General features: G+C 46.0%; 1 protein-coding gene across 1 annotated transcript; it reads left to right on the top strand.

The window, feature by feature from the left end:
- The first annotated feature begins 11,480 nt into the window (after window positions 1-11,480).
- IZUMO1R (IZUMO1 receptor, JUNO) lies at window positions 11,481-14,392 on the top strand. Its single transcript, XM_003941503.4, has 4 exons — window positions 11,481-11,960; window positions 12,665-12,874; window positions 13,316-13,451; window positions 13,578-14,392. Exons 1-4 carry the CDS (start codon window positions 11,754-11,756, stop codon window positions 13,844-13,846), a joined length of 822 nt encoding a protein of 273 aa, XP_003941552.2. The 5' UTR covers window positions 11,481-11,753; the 3' UTR covers window positions 13,847-14,392.
- Window positions 14,393-15,695: the final 1,303 nt, after the last annotated feature.

The following is a 15,695-nucleotide window of genomic DNA, read 5'->3' as shown; positions in this document are numbered from 1 at the left end:
AGAGAATGGTACATAATAAAGTGAAGCAAAAAACAGAGATATTCTAAACCCCCGTTTCTTCATGACCATAGTTGGGGTGATGGCATTTAGGGTTGCTGTATGATAACCTAAGTGACATACTTGGCCCAGTGGCTGCCACATGCAGGTGTTTAAGCTTTTCAGATTTTATTATTAGATTTAATTGCCAATGAGACATTCAATAGACTTTTATTTTCTGTTTAATGTAGAATAGGGGGAACAAAGACTTGAAGCTAGATAGACTGGAACTCAAATCCTTGTTCCATTGCTCACCACCGATTATGGGCTTTAACAGGAGATACAAAATACCTTCCCGGCAACACTGAGATGATGATTTTGTTGCTGATAGGGGGCAATTTGATACATAACAACCACATGAATCCACCCTTTAACAACTTGGCACCCATACACATCCCCTTAAGCCATATTTAATATCCAAATAAAGACAAAGTGACACTTCCCCCTAACATGACACAACTATCCTGTGTACAGAAAATGCTAATCCTTTCCATAGGACAGAATGCAGGTTCTTGGATGATATTCATTCTTTTCCTTTCATATCTTGTAGCTTAAATACAAAGAGTGGACCACATATGACAGTGATGACAGTGGCCCCATTAGATCATAATACCATATATATATATATTTTTTTTTTGAGATGGAGTTTCCCTCTTGTTACCCAGGCTGGAGTGCAATAGCACAATCTCGGCTCACCGCAACCTCCGCCTCCTGGGTTCAAGCAATTCTCCTGCCTCAGCCTCCTGAGTAGCTAGGATTACAGGTACGTGCCACCATGCCCAGCTAATTTTTTGTATCTTTAGTAGAGACGGGGTTTCACCATGTTGACCAGGATGGTCTCGATCTCTTGACCACGTGATCCACCCGCCTCAGCCTCCCAAAGTTCTGGGATTACAAGCTTGAGCCACCGCACCCAGCCCATAATACTATATTTTTACTGTACGTGTTGTATGTTTAAATGTAAAAATACTTATTATTGTGTTACAATTGCCTACAGTATTCAATACAGTAACATATTGCTTAGGTTTGTAGCCTGTATAGGCTTGTAGCCTAGAAGCAATAGGCTGTAACATTACATTAGCCTAGGTGTGCGGTAGGCTATACCCTCTAGGTTTGTTTAAGTACACTCTATGATGTTTGCATGGTGTCAAAATTGCCTAATAACACATTTCTCAGAATATATTCTTGTCATTAAGAACACAAGTACTGTGTTCTGTTCTGTACTATGATATAAGGTTAACTATCGGCCAGGTATGGTGGCTCACACCTGTAATCCCAGCACTTCGGAAGGCTGAGGTGGGATGATCCCTTAAGCCTGGCAGTTTGAGACCAGCCTGGGCAAAATAGCGAGGCCCATCTCTGCAAGGAAAAAGAAAATAGCCAGGTGTGGTAGCACATGCCTGTAGTTCCAGCCACTTGGAAGGCTGAGGTAGGAGGATCACTTGAGCCCAAGAGTTTGGGCTGCAGTGAGCTGTGATCATGCCACTGCACTCCAGTCTGGGCAACAAAGTGAGAGCCTGTCTCAAACAAAATAAATAAATAAACTTAATTATTACTAATATATCTTCTGTTGTATGATAAGGAGATAAGACTGAACAACTTAACTTCTCCGAGGTGATCTTTAAAAATGGGTTTAGAACACCTACATATGATTTTTTGCTCATTCCTTCATTCAGTAGACATTCATACCAACCAATGTAAACTGTTGTATTCCCAAAGACATTCATATATGACACAATCTTTGCCCTCGACTAGCAAACGGGCAGTGAGATGGGATGTGTCAAGAGTTTGGTATGGGAACTGAAACAGAGCCAGTGCTTGAGAAATCTTAGTTGCCTTTCCCTTCTTCATGGAATAGGTAAGACACACACCTGACAACAACATTCTCATATCCTGGGTTCCTTCACTTTACCCAAAGAGACCATCTATCCTTCAGTAGAAATAACCCCAGAACATTTCTTCTAGATTCAAAGAAAACACCATGCAGGTAGAGGAGATAAAGCCTTTCCACGTTTTTATGAATCAGTGCAATGCTTTGTCTTTAAGGGCAATTCAGTAAGAGCCTCAATGATTCCTCTTAAGCCCGGTATGCATTGCAACCAGACATTCTGCAGATTTTGATCATAAACAGAACCATCAACTCAAATAGGAGGAGATACTTAGCAACTTAAAATCTATTATTGTTTCATAAATTGAAATCTTTGAATATTCCCAACTATTAACATTTTTCAGAGACTTAAGTCTTAAATAAAGCAATTAAAAAGCTTCACATAATGTTACATCCCCTTGGTCTAAAATAAAAGTCACTGAAGAGTCACAAAATTTACTTTTCTAGAAAATGGCAACTGCTTAATGATTGCATTGCAGGGCAAATTACCCACAGCCTCTGGAGAATTGATTTTCCTCTCTCTGTCTTTTCATTTGTAAGCACAATGGGCATAACAAGCCAAATATTTACCATCTTAAAACTATTTACTTTCCTTTATTTTCTTTCTATAAAAACTATAAATTACATTGTGTACCTTCCAACCACTCTGCGAGACTTCTCAGACATTTTCAATGTAAGACAAAGACTAAAACAAATCCAGAAAGATGCATATTTGTTTTCTCTAGTCTATGAAGTATAAGCTGACCAATTCCATTCTTCAAACTTGAAATTGTGTACTTGCATAAGGGGAAAAAAACAATTCACCAATTGCATCTGCTCATCTGGTTTATAGAGCTGTAAGGAGTCAGGAAGAGGAGGCTGGCAAGACACAGGTCACCTAGCAATAGGTGAGAGGTGAATAAAGAGGAGAAAAGCAATCATTTTTTACAAAGTAGGAATCTAAACACCTGCATATCACAAATGTGTATGACCATAAAAAATGACCATACACAGGAACTCAGATTTCCCAGAATTTTTCCTGGTAAGCTTCTTGGCAAAAATGAATCATAGGAGTTTATTTTTTTCTTTAACTGAGAAAACAATCACTTATTCATTTAACAAATATGTACTGAGTGATTATCATGTACCCAGAACTGTGATTATAGGGGTGAGACTGACAGACACAGTCTCTACTGGTCTAGGCATTTACAGCCCAATGAGGAACACATGAGTGGGAAGGTAGTTCTGGAATAGTGTGGCAAGGGTCGTGATGGAGGTAACCCAAGAGCTATGAGAGAGACTACCTGGATGGACACTTACCCCAGATTTGGGCTTCCTTGGATGTAGATATCTTCAATTTGAGAACTAAAATAATAAGTCAGCTAATAGAAGATACTACATGTTTTGAGGGTGATGTGTGAGGTCCCATGTGGAAAAGAACAGCATGTACAGAAACATGGAGCAACCATGATCACAGACAGTTGAAAGTATTGAAGACAGTTTCATTTAGCTGGAGTTTGGGGCCCTGTCTTTCCCACATAGGGAAGGATAGGATTATGGATAAAATTCTAAGGCTGATACCAACGTTGACTTAAATCCTTGGAGGGTGAAGGGAGGAGATGAGGGGAGGAGGCAGCCACACTAAGAGCCATGCTCTGGGCAGCCATGCCTGCAGGGGGCCATTGGACCATATGTATTATACCCATGCAAAATTGTCCCAGTCTAAGAGAACATACGTGGGAGTGTTTCAAGATCCTTTAAGAGGAACTACTGATAAGTTTGTGCCTATTGAAGCACTTTTCTTTTTAAGCATACTAGGTTGGCATGAGGGGGTATTCACTGAAAATTGGACTGTGAGGAAAGAGCACGGCCTGCGGAGTCAGAAACACTGAGTTCTATCCCAGGTTCGGGTCCCATGGATTGTCACACCTAACACATCCCATTCACTCACTCACTCATTTATTCAAACATTGAGAGGCTCTTCTGTGTACCATCAACTGGCTGGAGCTGGTAACAGAAGGTGATATGGTTCGGCTGTGTCCCCACCCAAAATCTCATCTTGAATTATAAGCCCCATCATCCCATGTATACAAGGCAGGGCCAGGTGGAGATAATGGATCATGGAGGCGGTTTCCCCCTTGCTGTTCTCATGATAGTGAGTGAGTCTCACAAGATCTGATGGTTTTATAAGCATCTGGCATTTCCCCTGCTTGCACTCACTTGGTCCTGCCACCTTGTGAAGAAGGTGCCTGCTGCTCCTTTGCTTTCCACCATGATTGTAAGTTTCCTGAGGCCTCCCCAGCCATGCAGAATTATGAGTCAATTAAACCTCTTTCCTTTATCAATTACCCAGTCTTGCATATTTCTTCATAGCAGTGTGAGAACAGACTAATACAGAAGGATAAAGTCCTGACTTTTAAGGAACTCCGGAGTCTAAGGAGGGAGGGGCAAGCAAATATGCAGAAGATAGTATTACCCTGTATTAATTATGATACTGAAAAGAAGCACTGAATGCCATGGGAGTCCACAGAAGAAGGGGCAAAAGCAGGTTCTCTTGTGATGATGGTGCCTGCGCAGAGCCCGAGATGAGCAGCCCAGTGGAGAAGCAGGGAAAGGTCATTCCCAGCAGACGGAGCTGCAGATGCAAAGGAACAGAGCAGTGATGGCTCATTCAGAGAGCAGGGAGTAGCTCAGTGTGGCTAGCACGAAGGGTGAGGATGGGATGGGGGGAGGGAGGTTTCTGTCATAGCCCATGTCAGATGATATAGAGGCTGAAATTATCATGTTATAGTATTTGCATGAGGTGGTAGAGGAAGATGGGTCCAGCATAGCTCCAGGCAGGGTGACTGGAGGGAAGGGATCCCACCAGCCAGTATAGAGAAGGAGATTGAAAGAGGAGCTAAGAACAGTTAAGTGTATGGTGCCTGTGAGAAACTGAAATGCAATACCATTGGAAGTATGTAGGTATATAATTATACAGGTCGGGACTGGAGAGAGATTGAGAGTACTCATATACAAATCATCAATGAAGCCATGTTGAGGGTGATACTGCCCAGAGAGACAGTGTACTCTAACAGGAGGCCCAAGAACAGAGCCCCCAAAGCACTTAAACGGCACATGGAGGAAATGGAACCTATCAAAGAGACCAGCAAGGAACTATTTGAAATGTAGGAGGAAAGCCCTGAGAATCCAGCAAGAGGCGAGTTTCAAGAAGGCCAGGGGTACTGAGTACTTTTGTCAAAGGCAGTTGAGGGGTCAGGAAGGATACAGATGGACCTTGCCCACTTGACTGAATAATTTAGAGGCTCCTGTAAAATATGGCAAGAGTGGATTCCAGGGAACAGTGGTGGAGCCAGGCAGCAGGGAGGGATAATGAACAGGAGGCGACACAGAGGAACCACCATGAATGTATACAGGTTTTATAGAAAATGTGGCAGGAAGAAGAGAGTTTGGTAGCTAGGGTGGAACTTAGGGTCCAAGGGCAGTTCCAGGAAGGAATATTGGGTCTATTGAAAATGTATTAAGAAGATGGGCATGGTGGCTCACACCTCCCAGCACTTTGGGAGGCCAAGGCCGGCGGATCACTTGAGGTCAGGTGTTCAAAACCAGCCTGGCCAACATGATGAAGCCTGGCCAACATGGTGAAACTGCGTCTCTACTCAAAATACAAAAAATTATCCAGGTGTGGTGTCATGTGCCTGTAATCCCAGCTACTGGGGAGGCTGAGGCGGGATAATTGCTTGAACCCGGGAGACAGAGGTTGCAGTCAGCCGAGATCATGCCATTGCACTTCAGCCTGGGCAATGAAGCAAGGCACCATTAAAAAAAGAGAAAAAGAAAATGTATGGAGAACAGTTGCACATTGTAAAACTGCATGCAAACCTTGGTTACTAGTTATTAATGGTCTCTGGTATACCCAGCAGCAGCCTGGTTTGAATGTGACAATGTGACATAAGTGTGAGTGTGATGACGAGCAAGGGAGCCATCAGCCTGAGAAGGAAAATAAGGAGTGACATTTGTCTTTGTGCCATAGCTTTCTCCCTGTCAGTAATTTTCAGTTAATTCCTTATCCACAGAACGTTGGTGTTTTGCTCTCTGTTCGCCCCTTACTTGGACTCTCTTCAACAGTTGATGAGCTTCGCACTCATTTTCCTTGTGGTGATTAGACCTAAAAAGCAGCCTTCTTCAAGTGGTGATGAGAGGCCCCAGCATTAACGCTGAAATCTCACAGAAATTGTCAGAAACTGAAGAGACTCTGGTTGGAAAATCTGGGAGTAAAGAAGAAAACTGGAAGAGGAAAGGCAGGGAGGGGAGCAAAGGCTGAGAGGAGAGGTCACTATAAACTAGACGGAGGAAGAAATAGAAGATGGAAGGCAAAGAAAGACAGGAGAGAAAGGAACAGAGGGGAGGGGAGGGGAGGGAGGAAGAGGAGAAAGAAGAGAAAAGAGGGAAGAGATGGGAAGAAGGATGGGGAGCTGGAGGAGAGAGAAGGGAGAGGTCACCTTAAGTTAGAGAAGGATAGTTGAGCACATGATAAAGGAGAAGAAAGAGAGGGAGGAAAGCAAAGAAGGGAGGGGAAAGGGAGAGATGGGATAGGTCAGGTTAAACTAGGGAAGTGTCTGAATTAACATTCCATGAAGAGGAGCTGGGTGGATTAAAAATGTATCAGGAACAACTCCATGTTGTAAAACTGCACAGAAACCTTAATTGCTGGTTATTAACACTCTCTGATATAGTCAGCAGCAGGAAGGAAGAGAGGTGGGAAGGAGAGACAGAATAGTTCAGATTAAACTAGAGAAGTGTCTGAGTTAAAACTGTTTTCAAGAACTACAGTTTGGGCCAGGCACGGTGGCTCACGCCTGTAATCCCAGAATTTTGGGAGGCTGAGGCAGGTGGATCACTTGAGGTCAGGAGTTTGAGATCAGCCTGGCCAACATGGTGAAATCCTGTCTCTACTAAAAGTACAAAAAAATCAGCCAGGCATTTTGGTGCACACCTGTAATCCCAGCTACTGGGGAGGCTGAAGCAGGAGAATCGCTTGAACCCGGGAGGCGGAGGTTGCAGTGAGCCAAGATTGTGCTACTGCAGTCCAGCCTGGGTGACAGAGCAAGACTCCGTTTGAAAAAAAAAATGCAGTTTTATTCTACTCAGGTATTTGTCCTTATTTACTCAACAAATTGCGGAGTATGCACTCTGGCCCAGTGACTAAGTTTGACCCTATGACAATTTTGTCTTCCTGGAGCTGCTTACCAAAGAGAGGCAAGGTTGAGCCTGTCTGCAGGAATTCATTTCCAAGGCAGGAGGTATGTGCAATGACTGCAGCAAGCATAAGCTCCAAGAGACATCTCACCAGCCCATGACAACCATGCAAGCTTCCCTGACAGGGAGTTGTCAGGTCTGAAAATTGAGGAGTAGGTATCCCTAGACACAGAGGGCGAGCTATGACAGAACAGCCCTGAAGAGGAGCCCCTGCAAAGGGGCAGTGCAGTGACAGGCCATCAGGCCTCAGGAGTGCCCAGAGCATCAGTGAGAGCAAGGACAACAGATTAAGACTGAAAAGTAAATTAAAACCACATTTAAAAGGGCTGGTGTGCCATGTTAAGGACCTGGGACTTAGCTTAAGGTCTAAAAAGGTTTTAAACATGGGAGTATCCTAACTGTCTTTACATTTTTAAAAGATCATTCTGAAAAACAAGACTGCAAACAAATGCTGAACACTGGTTAATGATAGGTATGTTTGAATTACTTAGGAAGACATCAGGTTGCTGATAGCTGCAATCTACTTTGAAATGCATAAAAATAGTAAGACTGATACCTCGATGGAGAAAAGGATAGCTGGCTAAATACATAATAAAGAAAATATAATAAAATGGTAATGGTGAAATCTAAGTGGTGGGCATATGAGAGAGAGTTCACTATAAAATTATCTCAACTTTATGTTTGAAGACTTTCAATATTAAAATACTGATAAAAGAAATAATTATATGAAAAATGTACCTGCATTCTTATGTTTGCAATAGTAAATCAACCTAAGTGTCCATTAACAGATGAATGGATAAAGTAAATATGCTAATATACAATGAAACCCTATTCATCCATACAAAAGAATGAAATCATGTTTTCTGCAGTAACATGGATGGAACTGAAGCCACTATCTTAAGTAAAACAACTCAAACAAAAAGTCAAATACTGCATCTTCTCACTTAAAAGTGGAAGCTAGTTTGAATAATGTGTACACATGGACATGGAATAACAGACGTTAGAGATTTGGAAGGGTGGGAGGGGTGAGGTACAAGAAATTACATAATGAGTACAATGTACGTCGCTCGGGTAATGGGCACACTAAAAGTGCAGACTTCATCACTATGCAATATATCCATGTAAGCAAACTGCACTTGTACCCCTTAAACTTATACAAATTTTTAAAAATACTGAGAAATCACATCATTATCACTGCTACATCGTTAAAGCTCTAGAAAATGATGGGAGATCTAATTTGGAGGTTGTTGCAGTAATTAAGGAAAGAGCCGATCATGGTCCAGACAGTAAGTAAGGGAAGTGAATTCAAAGAGATTTAGAAAGTGAAATCAGCAGCTCTGGCGATGGGATAGACATAGAGAGAAGGATAAATTAATATCCCTGTTTACCTACCCTACCCAGAAACCAGTTAAGAGTTTAGATGAAGATGGTCAATCGGGTTTGGGGTGAGAATTCATGAGACCCACTAAGAACTCTGAATCACTGAAGTCTCCTCCGGCTGGCACTGACATCAGATTCTCACCAGGAGACTCTTGGCTCTAGTTCTTTACTTTCGTAGTCTGTTCTTGAACTCAGTGGGCTTCAGGCCCTGGGATGACCTCAGGATGGGAGAGGGGAGGGAAGTCATCACTGCCCAGCATCCCCAGTGGCCCCAATCCAGAGCTACTTCTGGGTTGCTTCATCCACTGCCCTGCCCTCCTCGTCCTCCCTCGGGGCCCTCTGAAGTCTGCTGTACCTCTTTTTTTGGAAATTTAAGTGTTCTGTTTTGCTATGTGTGTGTGTGTGTTGTGTTTTTTTAGAAAAAAAAAATTGTTTTGAATCAGCTGCTTCAAATGGCTTCATCTACAGTTAGCTTTGATTTATCTGCTTTCAGTTGGAAAACAGATTTCTCTGGAAGACTCAGTCACAATAAGGCAAAAATGAGCTTTGCTCAAGGGTTGCAAGCTGTGTCTGCCGAGAGTAGATGCTGGTCGGCCTGATGGTTCTCTGAAAGGCAGCCCTGCTCGCTGGGTAATTCCTCCCTCCCTCCCTCCACCTGCATCTGTGCTGGCTGCAATTTTAGCTCATTTCCTACAGCTTCGTCCTGGAGATCGTTAGCAAGTCGCCCTTCGTCCTTCTTCCCTCCCTATGAAGTACAGCTACCAGAGGACCTATTTCCATTTCAATAATTATTCATGTCTGGATTCTTGGCTCTGGCACCTCCACAGCCATTTTAAACCCCAAATCTCTTTCCTGGTCAAGACTTGGAGCTTCCTGTATATTCATGAGGAACTGAACAGAACACGAGAGACTGCTTCTCCCTGTGTCAGGCTATAGAGGTGCTGTTACCATGTGGTATCTGACCCTCGAGAGTAGGCTCCAGGCTCTGCTTAAGGTGGGAACATGGGAGGCTGGGTTGAAGCATCACTGTCCTAGAATAAAGCCAACACACACCTCACAATGCATGTACAACCTCATTATAGCATTTAACTTAAAAAAAAAAAAAAAGCAGACTTCACCTGAGACCCAGACCAGATCTTCTCTTTTAGTCCTGGAGGTTTCTCCCTCACCTGGTCCTTAAGCATTAGATAGGGAGTTGAGTATACCTGAATTTATAACCCAGCTCTGTGACTCGCCACTGAGCCTCAGTTTCCCCACAGCTAAATCAAGGAGGGTGTTCACACTGGCGGTCTTTTTCAGACATCAGACCCTGTAGACAGCACCAGCCTTGTGCCTGGGTCTTTGTGCTCAGCATTCAGTGGCTATGATTACCCAGGTGTGGAGAATGTCATCTTTCAACATGAGTACGTTCTACACAGCAACTGTGTAGCTGAACACCACAGGATGCATTTTATTTTATTCCATTAAGAAATGCTTTCAGTGTTTTCATTTCCTTAGCATCAATAAAACTTCAGTGATTTCAGCTACTTCTCTTTCAGAGAGAGAGAACATATTACAAAAACAAAGAAATATACTCCTTTTCCAGCATTTTTATCATCTTTGGGACTCTCCCAAAAATCCTATCCAAGTTTCCAGTTTCTCCTTAGCTGAAAAGCATAGTCTTGCAAATACTATCACTGCTGAGAACACTTTCAGACTATTTCACAGGACAACGATTCCTATGTGCTAAGGGCAGCTGTTTGGTGGGTTATGCAGGGACTTTCTTTGCTTTGTTCGTATGTTTAAATTCTTGGGTCTCCAAAGCCACACTTTGTCTCTGCATCCTACCTGCTGGATCTGCTCTCTAGTAGGGACCCTCGCTCCTGTGGGCTGTGTGAGGACCCTGTCAGAAAAGCCACCAGGTAACTGAGCTGATGCTTGGCTAACAGTGAAGGGGCAGGTAGAGCTACGGAACAGAACACAGGAGGGTGGTGCAGAGAGAGTCTTCAGAGGACAAACGATAAAAGATAAATAATATAAAAAGATAAAAGAATGAACAATAAAACCATAAGACTTCCTCTGTCCCAGGCACAATGCCAAGTGTTGTTTGTTTGTTTGTTTCCATGAACTTTCTCTTCACTTTTCCCAATCCCATAATAAAAACTTCCTTTACAGAGGGGGAAACTTACAGAGAGTTTGAGTCATTTTCTCCAGGGCAGCCAGCCAGTGAGTAGCTGAGCTGAGAGCTCAACGCAGCAACGTATTGAAGAGCCCCGGATCTTGCCTCGAGGGGGGTCTTTGTTTCTCTGAGGAAGCACGCTCCGCTCCGCCAGAACCCACAGGAGGCCTGCAGAGCTGGGTGAGCCAGACGCCATTTAATGGGAGTCACGTGGAGTTCTCTTCCTGCACCTGAACCTAGTAGAAACCAGTCTGGGTAATAAGTGGGCGGGACATGGAACTCCTCAGCCTCACAGTCTCAGGGGTAGGAGGGAGCAGGAGCACCTGGAGACTCCTGCCTTGAAAGTGAGTGTGAAGAGGGTGCTGGAAGGGGCAGCATCTCTCCTCCTTTTAGCTAACAGACCTGACCCTTTAAAACTATTTGAGGCCATGGCCGAGTGTGAAACTGGTGCTCTGGAGAGAAACAGCCTTAGATTTAGACTTGAGGATGGGCTCTGAAGAGGGGGCTGGGCTCTTCTTCCCCAGGATGTTTGAGGCTCTTAGCTCAGGGTAGGCTAGAAGTTTCCAATTTCACCATGATGGGCCCAGATCAGGCTCATGCCAGACCTAGGGGAATTGGGGAGCCATGGGCTCCTGGCTCATGAAACTGAGGGGCCCTGTTTCCTAAGCGGCTGGGAGCCTGAGGCCCAGGGCCCCTCTGCCTTTTGCTTTGTTTTGTCTCTCTTTCCTCTACCTCTCATTACCACTACTATCCAGAACAGAGTTAAAAATACAGTACTCAAGGAACACCGAAGGAAGGGCCATCCTCACTCCTGTGGTGGGGATCAGGCTTTGAATGCGGAAGGTTCCTCCTGTCTGACTTGTGCCTGGGCATGCCCCTGGCTCTACTAGGCCAGCAAGGCCTCCAGCACTGTGTCAGGCCTCCAAGGATTATTCGCCTGCCCTGACTTTCCACGATGCTGCCTCCAACAGAAGGTCCTAGGAATAGGAACAGCCGGAGTGTTGCAGTCACTTGAGGAAGATTGAAGCCCATCCTCCTTTTTCAGTGCCTGCTATGATGGAGGGGGTAGAGGGGGGTGTCCTTTCCATGGAGTGTGCAGCATGGGTGTCTCTGCAACAGGCCATGGCATGGTGGTGGCCGCTCCTGCTACAGCTCTGGACAGTCATGCCCACCTGGCCCGGGGACGAGCTGCTCAACATCTGCATGGATGGCAAACACCACAAGGGAAAGCCCAGCCCGGAAGACAAGCTCTACGATGAGGTACAGAGGCCAGACCTGGGGATGGGGCAGGCAACATTGGGGAAGGGACACAAATGCCAAGGTAGTCTCTGGACCTCATCGACCCTGATCATTTGGTTCCTGGGGTTGGGATTTGAGCAACGGCAACTAGAAGGAAAGAGCCTTTTTGAGACCATAGCGCCAAGTGATTTGAAGTTCCCATTTCTGACCACTCCCGCCACTGGGAAAGCAGGGCCAGGTGGGGATCCCAGAGGTCCATTGCTGACCAGCATAGATGAAACAAGCCTTCCTGCCAACACGTCCTGGGGAAGCATATGACTTACGTGACCCCTCCCCAAGTTCTTAAAGGCAATTGCCAGGGATGTGGGGGAAGAACACAGCTGGCATGCGACCCCAGATTCCCCTGGGTCTTGCTGAGGCTCTTCTACCTGTTTTGCCCTAAAATGCTTCTGCTGCCTCTCAGGAGCCGAGAGCCTAGAAGTTGTGTTTCTAGAGGGCTGAAGCAGCCTGTGGAAGAAAAGTCAGTGTGCAGGTGCCTCTGCTTTTTGGGTAAATATTGAGAGATTATCAGGGTTCCTCTTATGTAGGGGCTTACCAGCTAAAGGCATCCCACTTGCTCAGGCCTTCTTCTAAGGGACATTTTCATTCCACCGCCCTTTTTCCCTAAACACTCAGCGATCCTTGCCCATTATGCCTGGGCCTTTTGTTTCTTCCTCCGGCTTCAGTGCATCCCCTGGAAGGACAATGCCTGCTGCACGTTCAGGACAAGCTGGGAAGCCCACCTAGATGTGTCTCCACTCTACAACTTCAGCCTGTTTCACTGTGGACTGCTGATGCCTGGCTGTCGGAAGCACTTCATCCAGGCCATCTGCTTCTATGAGTGCTCCCCAAACCTGGGGCCCTGGATCCAGCCAGTGGGTAGCCTGGGGTGGGAGGTAGGAGGCAGATCTTGCAAGCCGTGTTATTATGCTAACAGCCAGCACTTCCATCCGATCGTATGCCGATGCCTCCAAGATGCTAGTAAGAACAGGAGGTGTTATCACCCTATGGACAAGAGCAGAGCCAGAGGCCCCTGCTGGAGAACCACATGGGGGAGACTATTCCAACAACAGTGGGATGAGGGGCTACCACCAAGGGAAGCTTGCTGGAGTTAGACGGGCCCAAGTTTCAGTCTCATGTTCTGTACCTACCAGCTGTACAACCCGGGACAAACTGTTAAATCTCTTAACCTCATTGGTATTATTTGTAAAACAGTATTTAGAGACTGTATAAAAGATGACATACATATGGTACCTGGCACAAATACCACTGTAGCTATTAGTAATCTGCGCTTCTCTGCTATTCATGTTCTGATCTCCGGCTATGACTACATGCAGGTGGCCCCAAGTGGGCAGAGAGAGCGAGTTGTGAATGCACCACTGTGCCAGGAGGACTGTGAGGAGTGGTGGGAAGACTGTCGCACGTCTTACACCTGCAAATCCAACTGGCATGGCGGCTGGGACTGGAGTCAGGGTGAGTGGTGCTGACGAGGCCTTGGGTTGAGGGAGCAGGCTCCTTGGTGGCCCCCACAAGGGCGTAGGTGCAAAGGCTAGGGATGAGGGAGTAGCAGGTAAGCTGTGCCTCCCCCATCTCCTGCAGGGAAGAACCGCTGCCCTAAAGGGGCCCAGTGCCTCTCTTTCTCCCATTACTTCCCCACCCCAGCCGACCTGTGTGAGAAGACTTGGAGCAATTCCTTCAAGGCCAGCCCTGAGCGACGGAACAGCGGGCGATGTCTCCAGAAGTGGTTTGAGCCTGCTCAGGGCAACCCCAACGTGGCCGTGGCCCGCCTCTTCGCCAGCCCTGCCCCATCCTGGGAACTGTCCTACGCCCTCATTGTCTGCTCCCTGTTGCTGCCGTTCCTTTCCTGAGAGTCCTTCTTCTCCCACCCATACTCCTGCACTTCCACCAAATATGGGTCAGGCCAGGCCACGGCCACCTCTTTCCTCAGGCCTTCCCACCCAGTCCCCAGCCCATGCCACTGCTCCTAGGGAAGGGCCTGAGGAAGGAAGTGACCAGTGAGGCTTCAGCGGCTGGTGCCTGAGCCCTGCACATTTCGTCTGAGGCCCCTTCCACTGCTGTGCTCTGCCTTAGCTGGCCTGGGAGGCAGCTGGGAGCTGGGAGTGCCAAGGTGACTAGCCCCCACCTGCCTTGAGGGATGGGAGCTTTCAAGGGGCTCGAGGATCTTCCCGTCCGGTGCATGCCCACCCCTTTCTGTGACTGCTGATGGTGGCAGCCCTGGCCTCCCGTCCTCCGATGGTGTCTCCAATAAATCAGCAGTTGACCTCTCCTCTATTTGACTTCCTGTCTTAGCTTTATGGGCAGGGCCCCAACATGCACACAGCTGGAGTCAGTTTGCCTGCTGCACCGAAGTCTCAAAGTTAGGTTGTTACTTGCCTAACAATTGTTAACTTCTTAATATCCGCTGCACATCCTCACAACACCTCTCTGATGGGAGTACTTTCAATGCCCCCTTTTTTGCAATAAGTGACACCCCATACAAAGCACCTAAAGGCAGGGTGAGGATGGGGCCACCCGGCACATCAGCTCTGATTTGGCTACCAAAATTGAAGCGGCTACATTGACTGCTTCCAGGGTTCCCTCTTTCTTTTAACCCATTCATTTTACCCCCAGAATCACAGCGCATTAGTCTAAAATTTTGGAAACCCAGGTTCTAATATGGCCTTTCTGCTTTCTATGCGACTTTGGGCAACTCCTGTAATCTTCATTAAGACTGCCTTGGTTTCTCTCTCTGCTGAAGGGAATGAGTTAGTTGGATTTAACTTACGAAAAAAAAAGAAAGAAAAAGAAAAAAGCTAGCAACCTCTTTGCCAGGAGATAGTGTATGCTCCTCAGATAGTGTGCCGCGACCTCAAGAAGGAAGCATTAGAATTGAACTGTGGACAGGGCCCTGACCTCACAGCCCGGCTGTAAGTGGACCAGCAGCCGACCTACCCACGCAGCACCTTCCAGAGCCTGGAGCCAGGCAGCTTCCCAGCACTAGATGATGCTTTCCCCACAACCTTTTCTTTGACAAAGAGAAGGTTCTAGCTTGGCTGCACTTGATTTGACTGGTTTTTCTAACAACTGCTCATTCTTGCCAGGCACCAGCCAGCCCCGCTCGTTGGTCAAACTCAGCCTCCATTCCTTCTGCACCAGCCTCACAGCCTCATCTACCAAGCAGACCATGTCTCAGGAGAGGCACTGAAGTCACAAAACCAACGAAGAGTTCTGCCAAGCACGGCCCTCAGTGTCTAGAGTAGAAGACAGATGACAGCTGCAGGGGGACAAAGATGTTCATAGGAAGTCTGAAAGGAGCTGGGTGGGGGTTCCTGAGAAAGCCTCACAAAGGGGTGAGTGAGGCAGGAGCCCCAAAGAAGGAGGGTAGCTCACTGAGAACAGAAGGGAAGTGCTAGTCAGAACCCAGTGAAGACCCCAAGACATGAGCCATATGAAGCGGGACCTTCAATTGCTCTTAAATTAATAGATTGTGATTTCAAAAGTACATGTAAATGTATCAAAAAATCTTTTAAAGAACTTAAGAAATTTAAAATCTCTTAAAAATTGAAAACTGAGGTATCTGTGGCTGTGTGCTTGATAATAAAGCAGAGAGGTGAATGCCCTTTTTAAAGTGTTTATAAAGAATGGCCAAAGGAAGATTAAAATTGGAGTAGGCAAAACAAGAGTAGTCAGGAAGCCCTAATAATTTCATACTTATCG

This window comes from Saimiri boliviensis, chromosome 6 (genome assembly GCF_048565385.1).
Source record: "Saimiri boliviensis isolate mSaiBol1 chromosome 6, mSaiBol1.pri, whole genome shotgun sequence".
NCBI lineage: Eukaryota > Metazoa > Chordata > Mammalia > Primates > Cebidae > Saimiri > Saimiri boliviensis.
This window is presented reverse-complemented; position numbering and strand designations above follow the sequence as displayed.

Bases quoted from the DNA above. Each gene is read 5' to 3' on its own strand.
- IZUMO1R (XM_003941503.4), top strand. From the start codon at position 11,754: ATGATGGAGGGGGTAGAGGGGGGTGTCCTTTCCATGGAGTGTGCAGCA. The intron at 12,875-13,315 runs GTAGGAGGCAGA...GACTACATGCAG, and splicing joins TGGGTAGCCTGGGGTGGGAG to GTGGCCCCAAGTGGGCAGAG. The intron at 13,452-13,577 runs GTGAGTGGTGCT...CATCTCCTGCAG, and splicing joins CGGCTGGGACTGGAGTCAGG to GGAAGAACCGCTGCCCTAAA.